This window comes from Salminus brasiliensis, chromosome 19 (assembly GCF_030463535.1).
Source record: "Salminus brasiliensis chromosome 19, fSalBra1.hap2, whole genome shotgun sequence".
Classification (NCBI taxonomy): Eukaryota; Metazoa; Chordata; class Actinopteri; order Characiformes; family Bryconidae; genus Salminus; species Salminus brasiliensis.
Window position 1 is genome coordinate 29795209 of NC_132896.1, and position 15107 is coordinate 29810315.

At 38.8% G+C, this 15107-nt stretch overlaps 1 protein-coding gene across 3 annotated transcripts in view; it reads left to right on the forward strand.

Annotated features, from left to right (window-relative positions):
• The window catches only part of ctbp1 (C-terminal binding protein 1), a 42364-nt gene that overhangs the window by 16499 nt on the left and 10758 nt on the right, over window positions 1–15107 (forward strand). For all 3 annotated transcript variants that reach the window (XM_072664087.1, XM_072664086.1, XM_072664085.1), the window contains exon 2: window positions 10247–10401. In XM_072664087.1, coding sequence (XP_072520188.1) covers window positions 10264–10401 — 138 coding nt within the window. In that variant the 5' untranslated portion in view covers window positions 10247–10263. The remainder of the gene's footprint in view (window positions 1–10246; window positions 10402–15107) is intronic.

Below are 15107 nucleotides of genomic sequence, written 5' to 3' on the forward strand. Positions count from 1 at the left end.
TGATGAAGAGTTTCATCTCAAATCCTCTGCATTTTCCAATTTTGTGCAACCCTTGCAATACAGAGCTGTAGTAACACTCTAAGAAAGTCTAAGATCTGTATGGTGCTGTATAAAAGTCCTGTAGTAATCTATACCAGTATTAATAGTCTTCCAGTAAGCTATAATGATCTTATAGTGTCCTGTAGTACAGTGTTTGTGTAGTAATATGATCTTGTATAGTAACCTGTAGTGTTATTGTAGTGTAATCTAATGTAGTGTCCTATAGGACTGTCTTATTGGAGAATAATCTAATGTAGTGTCCTGTAGGACTGTCTTATTGGAGAATAATCTAATGTAGTGTCCTGTAGGACTGTCTTATTGTAGTGTAATCTCATGTAGTGTCCTATAGGACTTTTATTGGAGAATAATCTAATGTAGTGTCCTGTAGAACTGTCTTATTGGAGTATAATCTCATGTAGTGTCCTATAGGACTGTTTTATTGGAGAATAATCTAATGTAGTGTCCTGTAGGACTGTCTTATTGTAGTGTAATCTAATGTATTGTCCTGTAGAACTGTTTTATGGTAGTATAATCTCAGGTTGTGTCCTGTAGGACTGTCTTATTGTAGTATGATCTAATGTAGTGTCCTGTAGGACTGTCTTATTGTAGTATAATCTAATGTAGTGTCCTGTAGGACTGTCTTATTGGAGTATAATTTCATGTCTTGTCCTCTAGAACTGTCTTATTGGCGTATAATCTCATGTAGTATCCTGTAGAACTGTCTTATTGGAGTATAATCTCATGTAGTGTCCTGTAGAACTGTCTTATTGGAGTATAATCTCATGTAGTGTCCCGTAAGACTGTCCTATTGTAGTATAATTTAATGTGGTGTCCTGTAGGACTGTCTTATTGTGGTATGATCTAATTTAGTACCTGTAGGACTGTTTTATGGTAGTATAATCTCATGTTGTGTCCTGTAGGACTGTCTTATTGTAGTATGATCTAATGTAGTGTCCTGTAGGACTGTCTTATTGGAGTATAATCTAATGTAGTGTCCTGTAGAACTGTCTTATTGGAGTATAATCTCATGTAGTGTCCCGTAAGACTGTCCTATTGTAGTATAATTTAATGTAGTGTCCTGTAGGACTGTCTTATTGTGGTATGATCTAATGTAGTACCTGTAGGACTGTTTTATGGTAGTATAATCTCATGTAGTGTCCCGTAAGACTGTCCTATTGGAGTATAATCTAATGTAGTGTCCTGTAGGACTGTCTTATTGTGGTATGATCTAATTTAGTACCTGTAGGACTGTTTTATGGTAGTATAATCTCATGTTGTGTCCTGTAGGACTGTCTTATTGTAGTATGATCTAATGTAGTGTCCTGTAGGACTGTCTTATTGGAGTATAATCTAATATAGTGTCCTGTAGGACTGTCTTATTGTAGTATAATCTCATGTAGTGTCCTGTAGGACTGTCTTATTGTAGTGTAATCTAACGTAGTGTCCTGTAGAACTGTCTTATTGGAGTATAATCTCATGTAGTGTCCTGTAGGACTGTCTTATTGTAGTATAATCTCATGTAGTGTCTTGTAGGACTGTCTTATTGTAGTGTAATCTCTTGTAGTGTCTTGTAGTACTGTTTTATAGTGAAATAATCCCAACAAGTGTCATGTAGTGCTGTTTTATAGTAATGCAATCCCATGTAGTGTCCTGTAGTGTTATTTCATAGTAATATGATCTTGTGTAGTGTCCTGTAGTTCACTGTTCTAGTAATATAATATTACAGTGTCATGTAGTACTGTTTTATAGTAATATGGTCTTCTGTAGTGTCCTGTAGTACTGTTTTATAGTAAGATGAGCTCATGTAGTATCCTGTAGTACTGTCTTATTGTAGTATAATCTCATGTAGTGTCCTGTAGGATGTTTTATTGCGGTATAATCCCATGCAGTGTCCTTTAGTACAGTTTTGTAGTAATGTGCTCCCATGTAGTTTCCTGTAATAGGTTTATAATAATATAATCTTACACAATCCTGTAGGACTGTCTTCATTTTCAATATGTAAGCATTATAAAAGGGCAGTTTTTGAAAGAAAAGCTGCTTTACCAAATTGTTTGCACACTAGCCACAAGCTAACATGCTAGTCATTCAGATTCAGTAATGCAAAACAAATAATGTAATATGGTTTAATGAAATATGTTGAATTGTCACTATTCATCTGTAATACTCAGGTAAAATGCAAACACAAGTAATACAGGTATAGCCAGCTATAATAATACTGTAGCATCCTGCAGTACATGTGCAGTGTCCTGTAGTATTGTCTTAGGGTAATCTGTAATGTGTGTAGTGTCCTGTAGAATTGTCCTATGGTCGTCTATAATAGGTAGTGTCCTGTAGAATTTTCCAGTGGTAATCTATAATATGTGTAGTGTCCTGTAGGAATGGTCTTATGGTAATCTAGAATGTGTGTAGTGTCCTGTAGTATTGTCCTATAGTCATCTGTTGTACTTCTTTAGTAAGTTGTTGTCATATATTGGTCTATAATGTGATGGTGATCTGTAAAGTAACATCCTTTAGTTTTATCTGTGACACTTGTCCTGTAGTGTTGTTGCATCAATCAATAGTATGAAGTGTCCTGTCCTATACTGTAATTGTCCCAATTTAATAATACTGTAGAAGTTCCCGTAGTAGATCTTTTTTCTGTGAGTCATGAATCTCTCATGTCTGATAGAGACGTATCTTGATAGTCCACGACCATCCACTGTGTCAGATCCAACCAGAAGTGTAGCAGAGGATCCTGACATCTTGGCATGTGTAATCAAGGCTTGCGTTTTGACAGTGCCTCTTAATTCTCGCCCAGTGCAACAGAGAGCAACGTCATTTTGAATTACTGCCTGTGGGTAATAGAGGTAGAAGCAGCGTGCGACTGACCCCGTTGGTTCTTGTTGCTATGAACTAGCTAATTCAAACAGATACCACTCAACCCCCCGGGGCAGAGCAGTACGAACACAGCAGCGTTCTGAGGAAACCGTGCAGGGAGAGCGAGCTACAGCTGTTCTCACCACACCCCCCACCCCCAATTTTTGGGGGCTTTTTTTGCTTTCTCTTTTTTGGGGCTGGATTTGTTTTGAATTCAGGAAACGTGGGCCGTTATGCATAGTCTAAAGGCAAGAGAGAGCTGATCTCCATGTAACATTACTCATCCCTGTTCTCTCAGCCTTGGTTCTGCTTAGGCTACGGCTCACATTCGGCCTGACTTTAAGTGAAGCGTGGATTACAGAGGCTTACGTTATGTTGACATTTTGTTTTTCGTGTTCAAAAAATGAACATCGACGGGGGGGGGGGGGGGAAGCAGGTCTCTTAGTTTTAACACGTTGTGGAAGATTAAGAAGTGAAGGCTCTGTATGTGTGTGTGAAGCAGCCTCCTAATCAACCGAATGAACTGTTTGTGCACAAATGTGCCTACTTAATGTGTGTGTGTGTGTGTGTGTGTGTGTGTGTGTGTGTGTGTGTGTGTGTATTTGCACATGCAAAGCCATAGGGAGGGAGGTGGCTGGTTTTGGGGTGTGTAGGGAACGGATGTCGAGGAAAACAGGCACGCCGTGTCTGCACATGCCAGGTAAAATCTACCAGATGTGTGTATCTCACATGATAGCAAGAGGCGTAGGCTACCTGTGACAGCATTCATCTGCCAGGAAACGATCCTTATTCTGAGCGGTTGGAGTATTTTCAGTTCCACTTTTACCGCAATGCTTTTTTTTTTTTCTCACAGCCCGAGTGCCCTTGCTTCACCTTTTGGTCACCCGGTAATCCCCCTTTATTTGTTCCACAGTGACACAGCCGTGTCTGCATTAGCTAATAGAGGACCAAAAGTGGAGAGCACTTAAAGCAACATTATGTAGCATTTTATTCTCTTAAAATAGCAGCTACTCCAGAGACTCAGAGACCTGCAATCGGGAGAATAGCATCTCTGTTGTTGCTACTCCGGGCTCGGCACGCTGCTATCTGCGCTACGTAACTTTGGTGAAGTGGGTAGGACAGAGCTCGCGACAGCTAGGAGTATTACTTTAGCTCTCTTTCAGTGACAGTTCTGCATCTCTCAGCTTGTCCAGAAATGCATGTGAGAAGTCACAAAATCACGAAATTACATTACTTGACTTCAAGTAAAGCCCAATAGCAAGAAATGCAGAATTTTCGCATATTGCTGCTTTAAAGGAATGGTTTAGCAAACCATTGACTACTTTTCTCAGATGCAGTAGGTAAGCTATGAAATGTTTGGTGTCCAAAACAGCTACAAGACTAATGTTGCCAGCAAACTCTAGACGTTTTTCTTTAACCCCTTAACACTACAAGGCTTATCACACTTTAAGGTGTATTACTTAGTAACTACAGGGACTTCTGGTGGCGCTATTCTTTTGTAGTAGAGGTTTGTAATAACAGGTGCTGCAGACTAAGAACCTAAGAACTGTTGTGAAATGTACATCATGTCAACAAGTCAACAGGACCTTAATAGAGACCTGAATACAGTTTGAAAGAAGTGTGATGGCATATTTTATGGAAATGATTTTGGGTGGCTATTGACTGCTAGTGTTTGATAAAGAAGCTAAACGGGTTCTTCTGTGGTATTAAACCATTCCTTTAAGATCTTATAATTAAAAAACAACGTGTCTATGGTAGTTTTGATATCATTTTTATTAGTTTCTTTTCAGAGGAAATAGCTGATTACTAGTATGGCATTTTCTTTTTATCCAAAACTCACTACACTGTTAACAATAGTAGCCTAAAAAAAAGTGGTTTGTCGGTTCAGACACTTCATGTTGATTCATGTGGAAACAAGCAATCCAACTAGTTTATTCATCTCAAGTGAATACTTTCATTTACCAGCGATTTGTTCCAAGTGTATGTTTGAGGTTAATAACCCAGTTGCTTGTTGCAAGTTATTAATTATTAATGTGAAAAAATGAAAAAAAAGAGATAGAGAAAGTAGCAGATAGTTTTAAAGGCTTCCAAATGTAGTAGAATGAGTAAGATGGCAATATTTAAGTGCAGTATGTGCTGTTTAATAAACATATCAAATATTGTTGCAAATAATCTGTCATATGTTAAATTTACCAACATAACTCTGATGTTCTCACACATTCCTATTATTATCACTTTAACAAGCCAAACTGCCTTCCACTGTAAGCAAAGGCATGGGTAGCACAGTACAAGCCATGCATACAGTAACTGGGCTACTACATTTTGTTGTGGTGTAGCTGTTGGTCTGCATCCGAGAAATTACTGTATTTAAACCTGCCTAAATGCACAAATTGCACAAAGATGAAAAAGAAACAGAGTCTAATTTAAGCAGACTAAAGAGTGCAGGTGTTAAAAGGTCTAGATTAGATTAATAAGATTAGTTTAGCCAAGCTGCTTAAATTGAGTTACGAAAAAGAGATTATATCGTCATTTGCTGCTTTTGTATTTGGACATATTTGGACACTGAATCTGGCAGTTGTTCTTTACATGGAGTCCACATTTCATGATGATTGGACCAATCGAAATGCTCCAAAATGAACAAAAATAAAATATTTTTACATTGACCTCCATTGAGAGTTAAAAAGACCTATTAAGGTCTTTACCTTCTCCTGTAAAGTCGCCGTTTTGGAGATACAAGGCGCAACAAGATTAGCTACACCAGATCAGCCCGTGATCTGTAAGCTGCTGCCTGCTATGAATTATACCCTTCATTATGTGCCCTACAAACACCCCAAGCCAAGAGTCCATATCACTGAAACCCTGCAGACCCATCTTTTCAGTTGCTCAGTTGCAGCACGTATTTACCAGACAAAGAAAATATCCATATTTTGTTCAAGGTAGAGTACTGCTACTACTATTGACGGCAGATTCAGTGCGCACGATCACTAAGTACAGCTAATTGTGGCTAAATGGCTATAATTCATCTTTTCAATTAGGCTGTAAATCATTGTTGCATTACGTTTATATGCACAGCGCTCGTCTCCGCACCCCTGCAGTCTAATTAAACCAGGTACTGTAACCATTCAGAGCTGATTTTATGTGGTTCGCTATTAAGTGATCACTTCCATAATAATGTCAGTCGGACTCCCAGAGAACGTGCATCGGCTAATGAGATGCTAATCCTAATAATGAACGGTAATTAGATGCAAATGATGTGTGTGATTTTTTTATATTATTTCTTTTTCTGTGAGGGTGACAGATCTTACCTCCTTCTCCTCATTGCATGGTTTCTGTAAGTGGTGTTCTCACAATACAACAAAGCTCCTTGATACAGTAAACCGTTCACACCTAGGGAGTTTGTTTCATGATCAGTAGCAGTTGGAGAAACACAGTCATTTAAAGATGTTGTGGTATTTATGTATTTATTCATATATTTGCTGTCATGCTAAAACCATTATTTTTGTAGATGCGATACACAAGAACTTCCAGACCTCCATAGTGGCCTAGCGTGCCAAGTGTGGGCCACAGTTTGATTTGACCCACCAGAGCCCATTCATCCAATGAGACAACAAACTTCATATATAACTATATAATAACTATACATTGTTGCTGTGAAACAAAAACCTTGCATCTTCAAGAATGGACCAATAGAAACGCTCCAAAATGAAAAACTATTAATAACAAATTAATCTTTGAAAGCTGGGGAAGGTTTTCTCCTTCTATAAATTTACCACACTGGTAAAGTAGTTTTTTTTTCATGACAGCAGTGATATAATTATAATTTTTTAATTATAATTTGTTTCTTTTTATTTATAATTGTATTTATTTATAAATGTATTTATATAATTGTTTTATTTAATAATGTTGGCTGCTAGTCATTGGGTGACAGTTACATGAGAAATAGACCAATAAAGATTAATGAGAAAGATTCTGATTTCAGTAATATTAGGGAAGTACAGTGATATGAGAATTATAGAAATAAAATGAATTAAAATAAAATTGGCCAATGTTTGATTATTTGGATGCTTTTTTATTTAAGGCATACTCTGTTGGCTAAACAGGCAAAATGGACACATAAAACACAGTAGCTTTACCAACCATGATATAATATTAAAAATATAATATAATGAACAATAATCAAATCACATTTATTTGTATAGCGCTTTAACATTTTACAATGTAAACAAATATTGTATAGACCACTTATATAGATCAATATAATCAAAATATAAATAAATAATATATTGTTATCTGCAGAATACTTACTTACTTATAGTATAGTCATTTTTGGACAGATGTTCAGCTCAGTATTTCATGCTGATATTTGACGGTGTATTAATGTAATGTTTATGTGAATGGTTATGGACTACTGTTTTATTCATTTTACCACAATATCAATCCATGAATGTAATATTTCCCTGGAATGCTGATCTACGTATATTTATTCCCAAATTTATATTTATTTATTTATTTATTTATTTATTTATTTATTTATTTTATTGCCATCCCTAATTAGCATCTGTTTTGGTTAAGAATTGGATGCAGTGTGCTGTAAAAGGAAGGTACGGAGCCTGTTCTTCAGGCTGTGCTTTTATTTTGGGAATCTTCCCTGTGAGACTAACCTTGAATTTGAATGTTTGCGTCTACCCTTGAAGCTGAGCTGTGTCAGACTTTCTTATTGAGTCGAGGTGGGGGAGCTAGCAGAGTCGAGCTGGTTTAAAGGCCCACCTGAGTGCCGTTTCTCAAATGACTCCTACGTTCTTGCATTTATTACCTTCTCCTTTTATTATGCCCTGATAAGTGGCATCGCTGCCGCTCCGATTAGTTCTTAATCTGCCGTCATCTCAATTTTCAGACAACTCCTCAGCCTAGAATTCAGGGAATGGGGAGTGTAGGATGGAAGTCGGTAATTTCCTTTGAGGGGATGAGGTAATTGTTGAGCTGTGATAAGGTGGGATCTGTCGACCTTTTTCTTTCACATGTGGGCTTGAACAGAGGAGTGCTGAACAGTGCAGGCCTGGTGAGCGCCACCTATTCAGACGTGCTCCACGATGAAATCTACTGTGAACCTGATGGTGCAGTAAGAATGCAGTGGAGTTCATTGAGAGTCACTCAGTGTTATTGACATTTCAGCCTTATAAAAACATCTTAAAGCTTTTAAAATCTGTATTTATTGAATCGTTTTGAGTCAAGAGGGAGTTTTTAGGGCTGTAATTTTGATCTGTGGGGTGAGAACATAGTAGCCTCGCTTTCCAGGAGATTGCAGTGATTCATTGCACAAGCAGAATGGAATTGATTCTCCCTGTAATGGGAGAGGAGAGGCTTTAGGTCTTTACAAGTCCAGCAGTTTTAATTGAGGCTGTCAAATGCAGATTGCGAACCCCAGAACACATACCGCAGAAACGACAGATTCAAATGCATCTCCAGTATAATTTAGTCTGACTTACTGCGTCACATTTATTTGCTAAATCCTCTGCTGATTAGTTAAAGATGAATATTGGAAGGAGGCGTCTATTCGAGCTGGGCTGAACACGAGACAGCAGGCTTTTAGCTCTGGCAGACAGTCTCAGATTGTTGGATTTGCAGACAGTTAAAGTCAGGAACAGTCAGGCTCTCACACTCTGCCTAACATGGCTGGGAAATTGCATCAGATCCAGAAATCCTAACAGCTGGAATCTGGACAAAGGGTACCGCATCCCCTCAGCAGCTCATGCTCAGTTTACTAGTCTTTACAAGTTCAGTTCCACCTGGAAAGCTTAGCAGGTTAGCAGCATGGCACCAACATGGCATCCTTTCTCCCATTACTGACACAGATGTGCAAGTGCACACACACAGCTTGTCTAGTACCGGTGGAGTGGAATTGACAATAGAATAGGATTCCCTGCATATATAGCAGATACATATGAACCTGTTGGCACCATGCCTAATGCCAGGCATTGGCTAGAAGGGTATGGACAGTGTAATAGCAGTACACAAAATAATGTTTAAATTATGTACAAGCAGTTATAAGTAGTGTTATAAACAGTTATAAGTACTGTTATAAGCTATTATAAGTAGTGGTGCACGATCGGTATTGGCAATAGAGAGCACTGATACCATGAAGCTTACTGACGCCTAATTTACAGTACTAATTTACCTAAATCTTCACGTAAATAATTAATAACATTAATCAAAACTAACGAGTTACTAACAAATTTAACAAAACCTTTATCTTAGCACTTTTTGTTTCCAAGGTTGAGTTTCAGCAGCTTGTAATAAGCACTTTTTTCTAAACTGGCATTTTGGGAAACTGGAAATGTAAATTTTGAACACCAGTTAAAAGCTGTTTGGTCAAACTTAGCAAGATGATGCTTCCCTACTTATTTGCATGCATTTCTGCATTGTGGCAATTTCTATTTTTTTTTTCAGAGCTCTGAAACTTTTCAAATGTGCACTTCCTCAGCCAGTAAACACTGTTCTTTCAAACTTATTATATCATATTCGGGATAAGATATAAAGAAATACAACCTATAAAAAGTGGAACACTAAATATTAGAATGTATAGCCGTCTGTCGAGTATTTTAGTCAGGGTTGGTATCGGTACTCTGTATCATCAGATAATTACAAATCTGGCATCTGTATCAGAAAGGAAAAATAGTTGTTATTGCATCCCTAGTTTTAAGCTTCAAATGTTTGTGTACAGCTAGTATAGCGCCATTGTTAGCATGGCAGTAGCCTAATACTGTGAATCACACAGTGTCTTATGGAAATGAGCATGATTGCACTGATATAAACAGACCAAACCATGAAAATTAGCGACTCTAGCAGGTGTGTGTAATCTTTCATAAAGCATCGGTCACAAAATCTCTGATAGGATTTAAGTTCTACAGCTTGGGCTACGTTAAGTTAATCAGCCCACTGTGTTTAGTTCAAGCTGTTTTTCTTGCATGGAACAGAAAAAAAGACATCAGTTCAGTCTCTGGAGTTGAGAAGTCTGATGGCTTGGGGGAAGAAGCTATTGCAGAGTCTGGTCGTGTTGGACCGGATGCTGCGGTACCTTCTTCCTGATGGCAGGAGGGAGAACAGTCTGTGTGAGGGTGGGTGGAGTCATCCACAATGCTGGTTGCTTTGCGGATGCAGCGGGCGGTGTAAATGTCCATGACGAAGGGGAAAGAGACTCCGATGATCCTCTCAGCTGTCCTCACAATGCGTTGGATTGCACAATCATCCCATCCTCTACTATTAAAAACATCCTGCTGCATCTTCTGTGATGACTGTACCTGCTGAGAACTGACCAAATCAAATAACTCCTCTGTCCTTCCCCACTGCGCAGGCATCAGGCCTCCCATAATGAATGGGCCCTTGCACCCTCGGCCACTGGTGGCTCTGCTGGACGGCCGGGACTGCACGGTGGAGATGCCCATCCTGAAGGACGTGGCCACAGTGGCCTTCTGTGATGCTCAGTCCACCCAGGAGATCCATGAGAAGGTAGAGAAACCTTATATTGTCTTAACAGTTGTACTAGTCTGACAAGTTGGACAGCTTAAACAGAGGACCTGCAGAGGAATGCTGTTTGCAGTAGCGGAAAACACACAGTGTAGTCCTCAAGCATGTAATTTGAGGTGACCTTTTGTGCTGTAGCTTTTTAAGGAGCACAGCCTAACTTTAACCATGTCCTACACCTCACTTCGGCCTGACAAAGAGGACTGTTTTTGTCCTCTGGAATGGCGGAGGATGAAGACTTTCTTTAGAAACCATGATGATTGATGATTATATGATGATTATATTATTGGCATTGTTATCAATTACATCACAGTTTGTTTTTCTGGGTATGATGTGGTTGTCAGCAGTACCAGATGTGGTTGTCAGACTGAACACCTGTGTATTTATCATAAACACAATAGGGCGCTTTAGGACCTAAGGTCACCATGTCCAATGCCAAGCTTCACCTAGAGGGGTTATAAAGCTCCTCAGCATTGGACTGTGGAACAGTGCAACTCCTCTGGAGTGATGGAGCTCCATTCAGTCCCTTTGGGGAAAGCTGAAGTAGCGTTTGTGATGCAGAACTAACTGTCCAACATCAATAAACAACTTTACTTATGCTCTTGTGGTTAAATGCAATCGAATCCTCACAGCAGCATTCCAGAACCATCCCTAAAGAACTGAGAAATAGGGTATATTAGTATCCTACCCCTAACCCTAACATCTCAGATTAGCTGAACATCTCTAATTTAATAAAATATATAAATAGGGACAGGAAATAGTTGTTATTGGTTTATTAGAATATATCTGTGCTGAAAGTAAGCAGTGTTTTATATACATTTATGTTATGCAGGTCTAAAGCAACGCTATGAGTAACACATGACTCACATCTACTAAATGTCCTCTTGGTTCGCTTGGACTCATATATGTGACTCAAACGTACCTTAAGCATTCCTACCAGACACCTCACTGTCTGAATACACTAGACTGTGTATACTGAACAAATTAGCTCATGCTAAATGATAACCAAGCCTGTACAGATCGTCCCTGTCGGAAGCAAAACCTTGAATCTGCAAAATTGCAACTTTATGGTACAAGAAATAATAATAATAAAAAAAAACGTTCTAAACTTAAGACCTGGGCATGTATTGAAATGGAAAGCTGGAAATATGGGCCATATAGAAGTAGGAACTGGAGCATTGCAGAGAAATAACAGTTACATATATTTCTGTAAAATTATTAAAATTGAGATATTTGTTTATATTGATTGCTTTCTACATTTCTGTTTTCCAACCTTTCTTTATTTTTCAGAATGAAACAGCTGTTACTGTGCCATTAATCCCTTGGACCCTGGGTCTGTTATTCAGTTGTTAATCCTAATGCGGAAACTAAAGTAACTGATTTAGTAAGCATTTGGTTTAGCATCATTTTTGTGGCGTCCCACCAGGCTCTATTTTAGGGCCTGTGAAACTGATGTTAATTATGATAGTAATTATCGTTCTGAAAGTGAAAAGGTGTGGGCTTACATACAGGGTCTAAGTGGTTCAGGCTAATATATGCAAATTACTTCTGCTGTGATTGGCTGCCTTGTATTATGCCTTATTCTGAAAGTTCTAAACTTCAGTGCGAATGGGCGGGGCTAAACTTCTGTGGAGAAGTTTGCTCAATCATATCCAACAGTTTGGACACTCCTGGTCAGATTTAACGTTGTTTTTTTTCTGTTGAAGTGAACAAGCTCTACAGGAAACATGAATATATTTCTGCACAATTTCTATTCATTTGAGCTTGTCTGCAGAGCCACTCTTTTAAACCCAGTAATATTACGTGAGCAGTTGAGCAGTACAGGTCAGCGATTGTGCAGTGAAGATCAACCAGCAACTTGTTTGTATTTGTCTCCATGCATGTTACTGTTCAGGACAGGGATATCTTTATTATTCGAGTGAAATATTAATGCCAGTAGCACTTTTTATTTCCATGTTAATTGGGGTCTGCATAACCCATTAGCACCCAGGCCACATAAGCTAAAGTTTTGAGTAGTATTTACCCTGTGAATGTCAACAAAAGATTGGAATGGATATAGATTAGTTGAAAGTTTAAAATATATACTTTTAGCCCAACCGAAATGATCACAGAAATATCAGAAACCTACTGAAGTATTGATTGGTCTCGCTAAGCTAAACCATAACAAGTGCCGGCGCATGCTCTGAATGCAACTGTCCTGAAACTGCTGCTCTGCGGTTCTGCAGTCAGATATTATTGATTTGATGGCTGAACAGTATATTAACCCCTTAATTATCCCAGGCTTGTTATGCACTAAGATGTATTACTCAGTAACTACAGGGATCTATATATATATATATATATATATATATATATATATATATATTTTTTTTTTTTTATTATTATTATTTTTTTTATTATTATTTAAGGCATTTGGCAGATGCTCTTATTCAGAAAAACACTCTTTTTTAACACTCTTTTAATGTAACGTTAATCGCAGTAGAACAAGGTTTTAATCTGAGTTATTTTGAAGCATTTCTATTGGTCCATTTATCACACAGTGTAAAAAAAGCAGCATTTTTAAATGATTTTATTTTAATTTTTTTTAAACATATGGGCTAGGCTCACCAGTCTGCTCCTATAACTCTTATTACTACCACATGTGGCCTGTTTAACAGTTGGTTTTTAGATAGTAGTTATAGTTTACTACCATAATTACAGTGTCAGTAAACCATAATTATAATGTCAGTAAAACGGAACCAGGAACCCCTAAATCAAATCATTCGCTATTCATTTCATTAAGCAGGAAGAGCAGGACCACGTCCGACTCCGATAGATCATTCTCTCATGACACAAGTTTCATTTTCTCCCAAATGTGAATATTTATGCTTCCTGAATAGAAGAAATCTCTCGATCGGTCCTGAAATAAGGCCGCTGCTGTCCGCTTTTCTGCTGATTTGCAGATTGCTCTTGGCATGCGTTGCCTAGTTCTGGAGGAACGCCAGGTCGAGTCTCAGAAGTGTTCTCCCAGGGCTGGCGGAGACAGATGGCTCTCTGCTTTTCCTCTCTATCCTCTTTCACAAGCCTGCATGAACACAGCTATTTTACCAGTTTTAACTTCCCCCTGCTGAACAGACAGGGATATTACTTGGTTCCCTCAAGCATGAAAAGAAGCTCTTATAGACTGGAGGGCTTTTTATGTCAGCCTGGGATCAAAATCAGTGTTCCATGACACAGTGAACGCTGTCTACTCCACTTCAACCATCAGTCAAAACTGAGATCAGATCAGTGGAAGAAACTGAGCATCAGTCAGTATTGAGTTGTAACTGTGTTTATATTCTATGACTGTAGGTCTGAGTATCTCAGCTGCAGTGTGAGAAATCTGAAGGTTGATGTGTGATTGATTCCCTGCAGAAAGAGTCTGTTTCTTAAGGAGACAAAAAAGGGTCATTCCTATAGATATGGACCCGAGCGTCCAGATATGGGCCCCGAGTGTGGTCAGTATGATCAGAGGATCGCTGCTCCGAACGGTCATGCTGCTAGCCATGGGCAGGCATCGCTGGCGTCTGCAGGATAGTGCTTTGGAGCCAGGTATTGGGCACGTCACTCCAGGCGTGTTGGTTGCCCCGTGATGTTGTGTTGGCGGCAGTTGGAAAAATGAGTCTTGACTGCACACGGGGACGTGTGTTGGTCCGCCCTCACTGGTATCGGGGGCATTGCGTGCAATCCGGGGGGTGAATGGGTGAGTACATACAGGTTGGGTAATTGACGCCCCAATTTGGGAAGAAAATGGGTGGAAAATCTGATAAAAAAAAGGAAAAAAAAAAAAAAAACAGGCAGTTACTGCAACTCTTAAAAGTAGTTTTTGCAAATTTAGCAAAGCAAATGTATGGACAATATGGACAAAAGTATTGGGACACACCTCTAAATCATTGAATCCGGGTGTTTCATTCAGTCCTGTTGCCACAGGTGTGTAAACGAAGGCATTTAGCCATGCAGTCTGTCTTTACACACATTAGTGAAAGAATTGGTGGTTCTAAAGCGCTCTGTGGTCTAACTGCTGAGCCACCACTGCCCCTGTACATAAAAGTGCATAAAGAAAGCTGCTGGTAGAGCTGCAAAGGGGAACCAACTCCATATTTAATGCCTATGGATTTAGATTGGGATGCCATAAAAGCTCCTACAGGTGTAATGTGCAGGTGTCCCAATACTTTTATTGTGTGTTATTGTGCAGAAGTGTGTCTCTATAGAGAATATGTATTTTATTTTTTTGTAAAACTAGCAAATCAAGACGTACATTGTAAGTAATTTGACCAGAGGCACCCAAACATTTGCATTAGATGCATTACATATATGGGCTTCTCTAATTATTTAGCACCATTTCTGTTTATTTGCTGAATTTAACATCTTGGGAAACCCGCATAACATAAAATGTGACAAAAGCTCTGTACATGGACAAAAAGGCCTGAAATACAGATATGAGGACGTGTCCTCCATATGTTAGTGCTTGGGGCACTGGGTTCCCTCTCGTCTGTTTGGGGGCCATGGTGCCAGCCCTCTAGCAGCTCAAGACGGTGCGAGGTGGTGCGTGGCAGCCACAGCACAATAATATAATAAAAAAACCCAGAAATGCTGCAAAGAAAAAAAAAATCATTTTGAAATACGACTCATGTGAATCTAAAGGTTAATAAACTGTGGAATTGTAGCTGAAA